Here is a 12,733-nt window from a genome sequence, read left to right as displayed (position 1 = left end):
TCTTCATCTCTGAAGGCTCCTTTGTCAGGTAAAGCTTTGATTAGATAAATTTGTTATGCTTTTCTCTTGTTAATCTGCCTTTTGTCATTGGAGTGTCCTCCTGACTCTTACTATCAGGAGGAAAGGGATCACACCCTCTCTGCCCCTACACAGACATGCAAATTTTGGTTTCGTGTGAATTACTGAAACAACTTCTGGGGTGGGACCCAGGAACCTAATTCAACAAGCCTTCCTGGGGATTATTATGCATGCTGAAGTCTGAGAGCCACTGGCAGGGGGAAGGGGAAAGGGAGAGGCAGGTAGGATGCCTTCCCCAGGATATAGGGTTTTGCCATTTCAGTAATTCCTTATGGCGGTCCCTCTGCAATAGAATAGCTATGAGGAGCATTCCTAAGTAGGAAGGTGTACTAGGAAATTACTCTGCCATCCCCTTTTTGTGTCTACCCCTTGATCAGGTCGTTGTTAAGCAGATTTGTCAAATTATTCAAAGCAGATTTGAATAAATGTGTTGCACTGAGGGTTCATGGGGCTTATTTATCTGCATTTCGGCAGGATTGTCGCTGGAAAGATTCAGATGCGCCTTTTTTTTTTTTTTTTTTTTAAAGATGGAATCTAGCTCTGTCGCCCAGGCTGGAGTGTAGTGGTGTCATCTTGGCTTGCTGCAACCTCCGCTTTCCGTGTTCAAGCAATTCTGCTGCTTCAATCTCCCTAGCAGCTGGGATTACAGGTACATGCCACGATACCTGGCCAATTTTTGTATTTTTAGTAGAGACGGGGTTTCACCATGTTGGCCAGGCTGGCCTCGAACTCCTGACCTCAGTTGATTCGCCCGCCTCGGCTTCCCAAAGTGCTGCGATTACAGGCATGAGCCACGTCACCTGGCGTCCAGATGTGCCTTCTTTCATCACTTACCTGTACTGTTGCTCTTTTTCACTTTGGAAATGTAAAGCCTTCTATCGAGCATAGATGGTTACCTTCTCATTTCCCCGAATGATATCTTTCTTTGGAGATTTGTAATCAGGCAGCCTTTCTTCCTCTCCAGGCTTTGCCACTTAACTGAGCTCTGATCTACAAGTTACTGCCCCACTCTGAACTTCAGCTTCACATTTGTCTCCATAGCTCAGGGGTTAGAGCACAGGTCTTGTAAATTTCAGCTTCCTCATTCATAAAATGAGGACTAGAATAATTTCTATCTCATAGTATTAGTTTAAGCATTAAATAATATTTAATATCCTTATCTTAATAGCATATTACTAAATAGTAAAATATTCATTAGCTGGCTGAGGCAGGGGGATTGCTACTGCCAGGAGTTTGAGGCTGCAATGAGCTATGATTACACCATCACACTCCAGCCCGGAGGGACGGAGTGAGACTTAGTCTCAAAAAAAAAAAAAAAGTAAACGTGCCGGGCATGGTGGTTCAAGCCTGTAATCCCAGCACTTTGGGAAGCCGAGGCGGGTGGATCACGAGGTCAAGAGATCGAGACCATCCTGGCCAACATGGTGAAACCCCGTCTCTACTAAAAATACAAAAATTAGCTGAGCATGGTGGTGCGTGCCTGTAATCCCAGCTACTCAGGAGGCTGAGACAGGAGAATTGCCTAAACCCAGGAGATGGAGGTTGCGGTGAGCCGAGATTGCGCCATTGCACTCCAGCCTGGATAACAAGAGTGAAACTCTGTCTCAAAAAAAAAAAAAAAAAAAGTAAACATTTAATAAACACAAAGTCATATTTTTGTTGATATTCATTAATTCTCATATTATCCCTGGCACCCTGGCTTCCTTTCTGTAAATAGATGTCCTTCTTTCCTAAGTCATTGAGAAAACTGAGGCAGCTAAGGTGTGATTTTCCTCAGTCACTTCCCCCTCCCATAAAGTTACCTTGTCCACTGGCCACCCCACCTGCTGGGGTCTGATCTGAATGCTGAGGGACTCTTATCATTCCCTTTCCCTTCTCTATCTCCTCTTCTTTTTTTTCTTTTTAGGGCCAGCTACTCACTTTAGCCTTTAATTCTTTTCTCTCCTGCCTGATCCAGAGACCTTTTCTTCCTTGTGTTCTTTTTTTTTTTCTGAGACGGAGTTTCGCTCTTGTTACCCAGGCTGGAGTGCAATGGCGCGATCTTGGCTCACCGCAACCTCCACCTCCTGGATTCAGGCAATTCTCCTGCCTCAGCCTCCTGAATAGCTGGGACTACAGATACACGCCACCATGCCCAACTAATTTTTTGTATTTTTAGTAGAGATGGGGTTTCACCATGTTGACCAGGATGGTCTCGATCTCCTGACCTCGTGATCCACCTGCCTCGGCCTCCCAAAGTGCTGGGATTACAGGCTTGAGCCACCGCGCCCAGTCTTCCTTGCGTTCTGAAGCTAAAAACTTGCTCAAGTATGTTGTAACAAAACATAACCACAGGCCAGGCACAGTGGCTCATGCCTGTAATCCCACACTTTAGGAAGCTGAGGCAGGAGGATCACCTGAGGTTGGGAGTTCAAGACCAACCTGATCAACATGGAGAAACCCCGTCTCTACTAAAATAAAAAATTAACTGGGCATGGTGGTGCATGCCTGTAATCCCAGCTAGTCAGGAGGCCGAGGCAGGACAATCACTTGAACCTGGGAGGTGGAGGTTACAGTGAGCTGAGATTGTGCCATTGCATTGCATTCTTGCTGGAAGACAAGAGCAAAACTCACTCTCAAAAAAGAAAAAAAAAGGCCGGGCGCGGTGGCTCAAGCCTGTAATCCCAGCACTTTGGGAGGCCAAGGCGGGTGGATCACGAGGTCGAGAGATCGAGACCATCCTGGTCAACATGGTGAAACCCCGTCTCTACTAAAAATACAAAAAATGAGCTGGGCATGGTGGCGCGTGCCTGTAATCCCAGCTACTCAGGAGGCTGAGGCAGGAGAATTGCCTGAACCCAGGAGGCGGAGGTTGCGGTGAGCCGAGATGGCGCCATTGCACTCCAGCCTGGGTAACAAGAGCGAAACTCCGTCTCAAAAAAAAAAAATAAAAGAAAAAGGAAAAAAATAAATAAATAACCCACAAAAGTTTCACCTGTTCTCCCCTCCCTTTGCATCCAAACTCCTGAAAAGGGTTACTTGCATTTGTCCATTTTTCCCCAATGGGACAGAAAATATTTACATTAACTTGCCAGTGATGATCTGCATCCATCCAAATACATTGTTATTCTTTTTTTTTTTTTTGAGACAGAGTTTCGTTCTTGTTACCCAGGCTGGAGTGCAATGGCGCGATCTCGGCTCACCGCAACCTCCGCCTCCTGGGTTCAGGCAATTCTCCTGCCTCAGCCTCCTGAGTAGCTGGGATTACAGGCACGCGCCACCATGCCCAGCTAATATATATATATATACATATTTTTTTTTTTTTTTTTTTTTTTTTTTGAGACGGAGTTTCGCCCTTGTTACCCAGGCTGGAGTGCAATGGCGCGATCTCGGCTCACCGCAACCTCCGCCTCCTGGGTTCAGGCAATTCTCCTACCTCAGCCTCCTGAGTAGCTGGGATTACAGGCACGTGCCACCATGCCCAGCTAATTTTTTGCACTTTTTAGTAGAGACGGGGTTTTACCATGTTGACCAGGATGGTCTCGATCTCTCGACCTCGTGATCCACCCGCCTCGTGATCCACCCGCCTCGGCCTCCCAAAGTGCTGGGATTACAGGCTTGAGCCACCACTCCCGGCCTACATTGTTATTCTTTAACGTTGTTGTTCCCCAAAGACTCTGAAAATTGATGTTGTTTTTAGCAGTCTTTGATGTTTCTCATCCAAACTAGTCATTCATTATCATGTTGATGACTCCCAAGTTTTTCCTTTTGTTTTGTTTCTTTTGAGATGAAGTCCCATTGTATTGCCCAGTCTGGAGTGCAGTGATCTCAGCTTACTGCAACCTTGTCCCAGATTCCAGTGAATCTCTGGCCTCAGCCTCCCCCATAGCTGGTACTGCAGACTTGTGCCACTGTGCCTGGCTAGTTGTATTTTTGGATAGAGACACGGTTTCGCCGTGTTGGCCAGGCTGGTCTCAAACTGCTGGCCTCAAGTGATCTGGCCACCTCAGCCTCCGAAAGTGCTGGGTATGAGCCACCGTCAATGGCCACGCCAAAGGTTACTGTGTAACTGCCAGTAATATATCTGCACCCATATTTGCAAACTCCTAACGTCTGAAACTGACTCACATACTACCTGTTTCTCTTGCAACATCTGCTTGAGGGATTGTTTCCGTTGGTGGAATCACCATACACCAAGCTAGAAACTAGAGTTCCTACCTCCTCTCCTTTCCCTTCCCTGCCTGCCCTCTCTCCCTTCTTCCCTCCCGCTCTAAAAAAAGGAAAAAAGGAAACTAGAGAGTTCCCATGACTAGCCTCACTGAGGCAGGATGACATGCCAAGAATTAATGGTGTGTCCCTTCCCTGTGGACCCGGCAGTCCTGATTCGTTTACTTGTACAGGGCCTTACTCCCAGCCCAGGCATGGCAATATCAGAGAGCAAAAATGCCTAAATTCTTTGCTTCTAAGTCCACAATGTACAGTATGGTTTAAGACAGAAGATTCTGGCCAGGCATGGTGGCTTACGCCTGTAATCCCAACACTTTAAGAAGCCACGGCTGGCAGATCACTTGAGGCCAGGAGTTGGAGACCAGCCTGGCTAACATGGCAAAATCCTGTCTCTATGAAAAATATTTTAAAAATTCGCTGGTCTTGGTGGTGCACGCCTGTGATCCCAGCTACTCAGGAGGCTAAAGCATGAGAATCGTTTTAGCCTGGGAGGTGGAGGTTGCAGTGAGCTGAGATCGCACCACTGCACTGTAGCCTGGGTGACAGTGAGATCCTGTGTCAAAAAAATTTATTAAAACAAGATTTTAAAGGAGATGGAATTAAGTAAAACCTAAACTTTCTTTTTAAGCGGAACCAACTTTTTCTGCCATACATACTTCAATATCCTTGCAGAGATGGACACACACACAAAAATAAATTTTTGCTGTGCCGGGCGCGGTGGCTCAAGCCTGTAATCCCAGCACTTTGGGAGGCCGAGGCGGGTGGATCACGAGGTCAAGAGATCGAGACCATCCTGGTCAATATTGTGAAACCCCGTCTCTACTAAAGGTGCAAAAAATTAGGTGGGCATGGTGGCGCATGCCTGTAATCCCAGCTACTCAGGAGGCTGAGGCAGGAGAATTGCCTGAACCCAGGAGGCGGAGGTTGCGGTGAGCCGAGATCACGCCATTGCACTCCAGCCTGGGCAACAAGAGCGAAACTCCGTCTCAAAAAAAAAAAAAAAAAAATTTTGCTGCATGCAGTGGCTCATGCCTGTAATCCCAGCACTTTTGGAGGCTGAGGTGGGCGGATCACCTGAGGTCAGGAGTTTCAGATTAGCCTGGCCAACACCATGAAACACCATCTTTACTAAAATACTCTGAGCATTAGCTGGGTGTGGTGGCATGTGCCTGTAATCCCAAGAGGCTTGAGTTTAGGAGGCGGAGGTTGCAGTGAGCGGAGATCAACACCACTGCACTCCAGCCTGGGCAATGGAGCAAGACTCCATCAAAAAAAAAAAAAAAAAAAAGGAGGTGCCAGGACAGGGGCTTATGCCTGTAATTCCAACACTTTGGGAGGCTGAGGTGGGGAGATCACTTGAGGCCAGGAGTTCCAGACCAGCCTGGCCAACATGGTGGAATCCTGTCTTTACTAAAAACACAAAAATTAGCTGGGCATGGTGGCAGGCACCAGTAATCCCAGCTACTCGGGAGAATGAGGCAGGAGAATCTCTTGAACCAGAGAGGTGGAGGTTGTAGTGAGCAGAAATCATGCCACGGCACTCCAGCCTGGGGGACTTCTGTCTTTGGAAAAAAAAAAAAAAAAAAAAAAAAGCCTGGGCGTGGTGGCTCACGCTTGTAATCCAAGCACTTTGGAGGCTAAGGTGGGTGGATCACCTTGGGAGGTCGGAAGTTCAAGACCAGCCTGACCAACACGTGAACCCTCGTCTTTAATTAAAACAAACAAAAAAAACAGAAAAGGAATTTTGAGTGTGAACAAAGGGGCACTTGCATCTTGAGTCCACCTCAGATAAAGTCCAAGATTTGAGAGTGTAAAAGGATGCCCTATTTTAAGAGATAGGAGAATAGAGACAACTGTGTGCCACACTTTCTTAGAATGTTCTTCAATATGGCAAACCATTAAGTAGTCCTGAATCTACCTAGTGATTGTACATAAGAGGGCTAAGACAGTCCCCGCAATTTCCCTGGAAGATCATCTTTCTCCCTTCTCATCCCTTCCCTTCCATGCCATGCCATTCCATGCCACGCCATTCCACTCCATGCCACTCAATTCCACGCCGCTCCATGCCACTCCACTCCATTCCATTCCATTCCTACTCTGTCTCCCAGCCTGGAGTGGTTTTGAAAAAAAAAAAAAAAAAAAGATGGAGTCTTGCTCATCACCAGGCTGGACTGCAGTGGCGCTGTCTCAGCGCACTGCAACCTTCACCTCCTGGGTTCAAGTGATTCTTCTGCCTCAGCCCCCCTAGCTGGGACTACAGGTGCATGCCACCACACCCACCTAATTTTTTTTTTTTTTTGAGACAGAGTTTCACTGTTGTTACCCACACTGGAGTGCAATGGCGTGATCTCGGCTCACCGCAACCTCCGCTTCCTGGGTTCAAGTAATTCTCCTGCCTCAGCCTCCTGAGTAGCTGGGACTACAGGCGCGTGCCACCATGCCCAGCTAATTTTTGTATTTTTAGTAGAGATGGAGTTTCACCTTGTTGACCAGGATGGTCTCGATCTCTTGACCTCGTGATCCACCCACCTTGACCTCACAAAGTGCTGGGATTATAGGCGTGAGCCACCATGCCCGGCCTAATTTTGTATTTTTAGTAGAAACAGGGTTTCACCATATTAGCCAAGCTGGCTTTGAACTCCTGACCTCAGGTGATACACCTGTGTTGGCCTCACAAAGTGCCAGGATTACAGGCGTGAGCGACTGTGCCCGGCTAAGTTTTGTATTTTTAGTAGAGACAAATTTCACCATGTTAGCCAGGCTGGTCTCAACCTCCTGACTTTACATGTTCCATCTGCCTCAGCCTCCCAAAGTGCTGGGCATTACAGGTGTGAGCCACCTCGCCCGGCAGTCTTAAGTGCTTATTTAATACAAAATCTTGAGCCTGATTTGAAAATCCTTCAGCTTCTTGCATGGTCTGCAGTTTAGAACAGCTTTAATCAACTCCAGTTGAAGGTTTACCTGATCACAACACAGATGAACACAACTCCCTGGTACCTCCTATTTTACCCTTCAACTCAAATTTAAAAGCCGTAAATGCCTCATTAAATACTGACTCAAGCCTTATTTCCGGCTATTGTTCACATATATACTGAAGAACAATATTGAAATGTAAAATGTAAAAATAGTGCTATCCTGGCCAGCTGCAGTAACTCATACCTGTAATCCCAACACTTTGGGAGGCCAAGGCAGGCAGATCACTTGAGGTCAAGAGTTTAAGACCAGCCTGGCTAACATGGCGAAACCGCCCCCACCCCCCACGACCCCGATTTCTTTTTTTTTTTTTTTTTTTTGAGACGGAGTTTCGCTCTTATTACCCAGGCTGGAGTGCAATGGCGCCATCTTGGCTCACCACAACATCCGCCTCCTGGGTTCAGGCAATTCTCCTGCCTCAGCCTCCTGAGTAGCTGGGATTACAGGCACGCGCCACCATGCCCAGCTAATGGTTTGTATTTTTAGTAGAGACGGGGTTTCACCATGTTGACCAGGATAGTCTCGATCTCTTGACCTCGTAATCCACCCACCTCGGTCTCCCAAAGTGCTGGCAGGTGTGAGCCACCGCGCCCAGCCTAACCCAGATTTCTACTAAAAATACAGAACATTAGCCAGACCTGGTGGCACCTGTAATCCCAGCTACTCGGGAGGCTGAGGCAGAGGAATTGCTTGAACCCGGGAGGCAGAGGTTGCAGTGAGCCAAGATCGGGTCATTGCACTCCAGCTTGGGCAACAAGAGCAAAACTTGGTCTCAAAAAAAAAATAAAATAAAATAAGGTTGTCCTTTCCTCCTATTATCTTGCCTTCTCAGAAATAACCGCTAGTCTCATCTTCTTGCAATACTCACTCACGCATTCAACAACTATTGAACACCTATTATGTGTTCTTACTGGGCATGGAGAACCAAACAAAACTAACAGCTCCGAATTCAACAAGCTCATTTTTCTAGAGGCAAACAGGAGAAAAAACAAGTAACAGATGATACGGAAGACGGTGTAAGTAATAAAGAGAAAAACTAATCACAGAATGGGAACAGGGAGTGTGGGAGAAAGAGTGATTGCTTTCTGAATACAGAGTCCTGGGAAGACCTTGCCGATGAGTAGCTTTCAGGAGTAACCTGAAGAAGGGAAGGGATAAAGTGATTTTATTTGGAGGAAGAGATTTTGGCAGAGCAAATAGCAAATGCAAAGGCTTAAGCTGGGACCAGGTTTGGCTTGTTCACTGAAAAGCTAGGGGATGGAGCAAAGTTAAATGAAGGGGCCGGGTGTAGTGGCTCACGCCTGTAATCCCAGCACTTTGGGAGGCTGAGGCGGGTAGATCATGAGGTTAGGAGTTCAAGACCAGCTTGGCCAAGATAGTGAAACCCCCATCTTTTTTTTTTTTTGAGACGGAGTTTCGCTCTTGTTACCCAGGCTGGAGTGCAATGGCGCGATCTCGGCTCACCGCAACCTCCGCCCCCTGGGTTCAGGCAATTCTCCTGCCTCAGCCTCCTGAGTAGCTGGGATTACAGGCACGCGCCACCACGCCCAGCTAATTTTTATATTTTTAGTAGAGACGGGGTTTCACCATGTTGACCAGGATGGTCTTGATCTCTTGACCTCGTGATCCACCTGCCTCGGCCTCCCAAAGTGCTGGGATTACAGGCTTGAGCCACCACGCCCGGCAGTGAAACCCCCATCTTTACTAAAAATACAAAATTTAGCCAGGTGTGCTGGTAGGTGCCTGTAATCCCAGCTACTCAGGAGGCTGAGGCAGAGAATTGCTTGAACCTGGTAGGTGTAGGTTGCAGTGAGCCGAGATCGCGCCATTGCACGCCAGCCTGGGTAACAAGAGCGAAACTCCGTCTCAAAAAAAAAAAAAAAACAGGCCGGGCGCGGTGGCTCACGCCTGTAATCCCAGCACTTTGGGAGGCCGAGGCGGGTGGATCACGAGGTCAAGAGATCGAGACCATCCCGGTCAACATGGTGAAACCCCGTCTTTACTAAAAATACAAAAAATTAGCTGGGCATGGTGGCGCGTGCCTGTAATCCCAGCTACTCAGGAGGCTGAGGCAGGAGAATTGCCTGAACCCAGGAGGTGGAGGTTGCGGTGAGCCGAGATCGCGCCATTGCACTCCAGCCTGGGTAACGAGCGAAACTCCGTCTCAGAAAAAAAAAAAAAAAAAAAAAAAAAAAATTTATTATTATTATTTTTTGAGACAGAGTGTCGCTCTTGTCACCCAGGCTGGAGTGCAATGGCACGATCTCGGCTCACCGCAACCTCCGCCTCCTGGGTTCAGGCAATTCTCCTGCCTCAGCCTCCTGAGTAGCTGGGACTACATATTATTATTTTTTGAGATGACGTTTCGCTCTTGTTGCCCAGGCCTGGAGTGCTGTAGCACCATCTCTGCTCACGGCAACTTCTGCCTCGGAGATTCAAGAGATTCTCCGGCCTCAGCCACCCCAGAGGCTGGGATTAGAGGCATGAGCCACCATACCCACCTAATTTTTGTATTTTTAGTAGAGACAGGGTTTCACCATATTGGCCATGCTGGTCTCAAACTCCTAACCTTGTGATCTGCCCACCTAAGCCTCTCAAAGTGCTAGGATTACAGGCGTGAGCCACCATGCCCAGCCTCATTTTTTTTTTTTTATTTTTAAGAGGAGGAGATCTCACTATGTTGCCCAAGCTAGTTTCCAACTGCTGGGCTCAAGCAGTCCTCTCACCTCGGCCTCCCAAAGTGCTGGGATTACAGGCATGAGTCACCACAACTGGCCCCCCAATTTAGCTTGCGTTTGATATTCACCCATGTTGAGCATTAATCAGTATTCTATTTTTTTGTGTGGCTAAATAATAGTCTATTGTATAGATAAAATGTATTTTGTTTAAAGGGGGCAATTGCTAGGTCATATGGTCACTTTGTTTAAATTTTAGAGAAACAGTTTTGCCTGCCTCTATTGAGATTTGAGATGATCCCATGGTTTTTTCCCTTTATTCTATTCGTATGATTTTTTTTTTTTTTTTTTCTTAGACGGAGTTTCACTCTTCTTACCCAGGCTGGAGTGCAATGGCGCGACCTCGGCTCACCGCAACCTCCGCCTCCTGGGTTCAGGCAATTCTCCTGCCTCAGCCTCCTGAGTAGCTGGGATTACAGGCACGCACCACCATGCCCAGCTAATTTTTTGTATTTTTAGTAGAGACGGGGTTTCACCATGTTGACCAGGATGGTCTCGATCTCTTGATCTCGTGATCCACCCTCCTCGGCCTCCCAAAGTCCTGGGATTACAGGTGTGAGCCACCGCGCCCAGCTTGAAAGATTTAATTCTTGTATAAACATTGGTAGAATTCACTAGTGAAGCCATCTGGTTATGTGAACATTTTTAAGATTTTTCAACTGAAGAAATTGACTCCTCTGTACGTGAATGTAAAATTGCTCTTTATGTAGAATATGCCTGGGGCATCGTTCCATGTTAATATTTATTGACCTACTTCATACTTTTTTTAAAAACTGCTGCATTATATTCTTTTCTGAGGCTGAGTTTCACTCTGGTTGCCCAGGCTGGAGTGCAATGGTGCCATCTCAACTCTGCAACCTTCGCCTCCTGCGTGCAAGAGATTCTCCTGCCTCAGCCTCCTGAGTAGCTGGGATTACAGGCATGCACCCCCGGCAGGGATGATTTTGTATTTTTAGTAGAGGCGGAGTTTCTCCATGTTGGTCATGCTGGTCGTACTCCTGACCTCAGGTGATCCGCCTGCCTCAGCCTCCCAGAATGCGCGGATTACAGGCCGGAGCCACCGTGCCCGGCCTGCATTATATGCTGTAGGCTAATACATGAATTTTAACTTGGCAGCTTTGACCCTTAGAGTTCAAATAAATTTTTTTTTTTTTTTTTTTTGAGACAGAGTCTCATGCTGTTGCCCACGCTGGAGTGCAGTGGCGTGATCTCAGCTCAGTGCAGCGTCCTCCTTCCGGGTTCAAGCAATTCTCCAGCCTCAACTTCCTGAGCAGCTAGGATTACAGGCGCCTGCCACCACACCTAGCTAATTTTTGTATTTTTAGTAGAGACGAGATTTTACCATATTGGTCAGGTTGGTCTCACAGTCCTGACCTCATGATCCACCCACCTCTGCCTCCCAAAGTGCTGGGATTACAGGCTTGAGTCACACTCCTGGCCTTTTTTTTTTTTTTTTTTTTTTTTTTAAGGTGGATTCTCACCCAGTTGTCAGGCTGGAGTGCAGTGGTATGATCTTGGCTTACTGCAATCTCAGCCTCCTGGATTCAAGTGATTCTCCTGCCTCAGCCTCCCAAGTAGCTGGGACTACAGGTGCGTGCCACCACTCCCGGTTAATTTTTGTATTTTTGAAGAGATGGGGTTTCACCGTGTTAGCCAGGATGGTCTCGATCTCTTGACCTCATGATCCACTTGCCTTGGCCTCCCAAAGTGCTGGGATTACAGGCGTGAGCCACTGGGCAGGCATCAAGTTCACTTTTTCTTTGCTCTGTATTTTCCACCAATGTATAACATTGCTAACTTAGGAAAATCAAATGTATTCTCACATGGGAGATTGTTGACTATGAACTGAAATCCAAATTTAGCTGCAGCTTGATTTTATTCCACAGATCTTTTTATACAGAAACAACCAGGTATGCCTTGGGATCAAAATCCTGAACAATCAAATGGAAATTACAGTGAAGATGAACAAAAGGAAAAGCAGAAATCAGGAGAAGGAGGAGGAGAAGCTGGCGGAAAGAGAGAGCAAGAAAAAGAAGAGGAAATGGAAAAGGACGTGGACAATGAACAGGGAAAAAAAAGGAAAATGGAAAATGAGAAACAGAAACAGTATCGCAAGACAAGATTAGTCAGCAAATCCCTCATGGACACTCTCTGGGCCAAGTTTAAGTTAAACAGGTCCCCCACAATACAGGAGAGTCTGTCGCTCTCATTTGAATTTGGCATGACACATAAGCAGGTATGACAGCATTAGCAGACGTTTCTTCATTGACAAAGTCACTTGTGTAGTCCCATTACCCATATAGACCAGTATCCTTATTCCTGTGTTAATCACCTCCCACACCTCATTTTTTGCAGATAAGTCAATGGTTCTATAAAAAGAGGAAGAAATATAATAAAGAAATGTCCAAGAAAAAGCGTAAGAAAAAACATATGAGGTAAGAAAGTATTTCTTGTAACATATAACGAAGTAGAAGGAATATATTGACTTCCGGAGATGGCCCATTTCCAATGTTATTGGATAACGCCTATAAACTTTTTGACGGTCCAGCCAGTGACAGACAAACCACTTACTGCCTTATTTTTCACTCTACTCAAAACACACACAGGCACACACTCACATACACATGCCGCCATTTAACATGTAGTCATATTACCAAATGAGCAAATATAGACATTAGCTTTTTATTGATTGTGGTACAGAATTGATAATTTTGTCCTATTTGTTCCTTTGATGCTAAATA

The 12,733-nt window shown here is 46.5% G+C and overlaps 1 protein-coding gene across 1 annotated transcript; it reads left to right on the top strand.

The window, feature by feature from the left end:
- The first annotated feature begins 9,239 nt into the window (after positions 1-9,239).
- NANOGNB (NANOG neighbor homeobox) lies at positions 9,240-12,431 on the top strand. Its single transcript, XM_074401965.1, has 3 exons — positions 9,240-9,242; positions 11,893-12,228; positions 12,348-12,431. Exons 1-3 carry the CDS (start codon positions 9,240-9,242, stop codon positions 12,429-12,431), a joined length of 423 nt encoding a protein of 140 aa, XP_074258066.1.
- Positions 12,432-12,733: the final 302 nt, after the last annotated feature.

This window comes from Saimiri boliviensis, chromosome 7 (assembly GCF_048565385.1).
Source record: "Saimiri boliviensis isolate mSaiBol1 chromosome 7, mSaiBol1.pri, whole genome shotgun sequence".
Classification (NCBI taxonomy): domain Eukaryota; kingdom Metazoa; phylum Chordata; class Mammalia; order Primates; family Cebidae; genus Saimiri; species Saimiri boliviensis.
The sequence above is the reverse complement of the archived record's forward strand: the minus strand, read 5'-3'. Positions and strand labels throughout refer to the sequence as shown.